At 61.6% G+C, this 2,205-nt stretch overlaps 1 protein-coding gene across 1 annotated transcript in view; it reads right to left on the minus strand.

Annotated features, from left to right (window-relative positions):
• The window catches only part of NOP56 (NOP56 ribonucleoprotein), a gene marked incomplete at its 5' end in the record, with an annotated part of 3,612 nt that extends 1,980 nt beyond the window's left edge, over positions 1-1,632 (minus strand). The window contains 4 exons of the mRNA XM_009082418.1: positions 96-196; positions 443-594; positions 743-930; positions 1,434-1,632. Coding sequence (XP_009080666.1) covers positions 96-196; positions 443-594; positions 743-930; positions 1,434-1,632 — 640 coding nt within the window. The remainder of the gene's footprint in view (positions 1-95; positions 197-442; positions 595-742; positions 931-1,433) is intronic.
• Positions 1,633-2,205: the final 573 nt, after the last annotated feature.

Genomic DNA, 2,205 nt, shown 5'->3' on the forward strand with positions numbered 1-2,205 from the left:
CTCAGCACTGGGGCCAGCTGGTCACCCTCGCTGGGCCAGCGTGTCACAGCTGGTGGCCCAGGCCCTGCCATCACTGTGACCACCTGCAGCGGTACCCGAAGAGAGCCTTCTCGGCCCCCAGGATCTGCACCGTGGACGCAGGGTACTTGGCCAGGTTGGTCAGGCTGCCGGCGTGGGAGATCAGGCGAGCACCCACCTGGGGGGCAGAGCGGGGGTAGGGCTTCTCCACCCCCCAGGGACCATCCCCAGGGCACCCAGAGAGTAACCCCACAGTGCCCCTAGGGCACACACAGCCCTCCCAGGTCATACAGAGCCACCCGCGGCACACACAGCCCCCTCAGGCCGGGGATCAGCAGTGAGGCGTCAGCAGCACAGCTCAGTGGATTGACAGATTCACTTCTGACATCATCTCCACGGCCATGGGGTCCCCGTGGACACTCACCACCTCCCCGATGAGGGCCGAGAGGCTGGGTGCCACCTGGCTCATCTTGGAGCGCAGATACTCCTGCAGCCCCTTACGGTACTCTGACAGCGAGATAACGCGGCGGGAGAAGCTCTCGATGTTGATGAGATCCAGGGGGGAGATGTCCATCCCTGCAGGAAGGCAGGAAGTGAGCAGTGGCACTGACCACAGACGGGAGCCCCCCAACCCCCTGGAGCAACACTGACCATACAGCTGTGCCCCCCTCAAGTCCTCCCAAAGCAGCACTGAGCACCCAGCTGTGTTCCCCCAGCCCCTCACCCATGGATGAGCGTGAGGCCTCGAGGATGGCCTGGGCCTTGGCGCTGTCCATGACGATCTCCTCCAGGCCCTCCAGGCTGTCCTGGCTCAGCTCCCGCCGGTTCCCGATAAACTTGGCCACTCGGCAGTACATGGAGTTCTCGGGGACAATCTTGATCAACTCAGGGAAGTGGTACCCATACCACTCTCTAAGGGCACAGGGACAGGGTCAGTGCTGACCTCGCTCTGTGTCCCCCCAAGTCCCCAACCATGGCACCGTGTGTTCCCCCAGATCCCCCAATGTGGCTCCATGTTCCTTCCCACATCCTCTGCCACAGTACCGACTGTGTATTCCCCCTGGATCCCCCACCACAGCTCTGCATGTCCCTCCAGACCCCCTTACCACAGCTCTATAGATTCTCCGCCAAGTCCCCTACTGTGGGCCTGTGTGTCCCACCAGGTACTCCACCACGGCCCCATGTGTCCCTCCATGGCCTGTGTGTCCCCCTGGGTCCCCAGCCATGACTCCGTGTCCTGGCTGGTGGCCCTGGGATGTTGCTGTCCCTCCCCGGTCTGTACACACAGCTGGAGCAGCAGCTGCCTGTGGTAAGCATGGGGAGACCCCGACTGCCCTAGAGCCCCCCAAACCTCCCCAGTCCCACCTGTGGTAAGCGTGGGGCGACCCTAACTTGCCCTCACCCCCTCAGCTCACCGCACGCGCATGGAGAAGGTGTTGATATCCTTGTCCAGCTGGTCCAGGAGGCTGATGGACTGGATGATCATGTTGTCCACGCGGTTCACGTTGAACTTGACCTTGGCCCGGGAGTAGCTGTGCCCCAGCCCCAGCTGGGCCTTAGCTGCTGACTGCGCCGTGAGGCCTCGCACCAGCACAGGGAAGTGCAGCCTCAACCCTGGGGACATGGACAAGGTCACCAGGGGCCATCATGCTAGGGATGAAAGTCATTAAGTGCAGCCATATCCCTGGGGACCAGGGGAATGGAGTCACCATGAGGACAGGAGTATCACCAGGGGGGAATGGGGTCATGATGTGCAGCCACATCCCTGCAGGACTGAGGGAACACCATGGGGGGAATGGGGATCACCATGCAGGCAGAAACTGAACCATGACATCACGTGGGCACAGAAGCGCCACCACACAGGGACTGAGCTACCAGCACATGGGGGCTGAGCCATCACCATGCAGAGACACAGATGTCACCAAATGGGGACAGAACCATCACCACATGGGGACTCAGGTGCTACCACGCACAGACTGAGATGCCAACACGTGGGGATATAAGCATCACCACAGAGACTCGGGTGCCACGGGGGGGAGGAGGTGAGGGGGACTGAGGTGCCACCACGTGTAGACAGAGATGACACCATACACACAAGGAATAAGGTGACATCACGTGGGGTCTGAGCCATCACCACAGAGACCGAGGTACCACCACCCTCAGCTCCAAAGATGGGCCCCAACAGCA

The sequence above is a fragment of the Acanthisitta chloris genome, unplaced genomic scaffold, assembly GCF_000695815.1.
Source record: "Acanthisitta chloris isolate BGI_N310 unplaced genomic scaffold, ASM69581v1 scaffold8039, whole genome shotgun sequence".
Lineage (NCBI taxonomy): Eukaryota > Metazoa > Chordata > Aves > Passeriformes > Acanthisittidae > Acanthisitta > Acanthisitta chloris.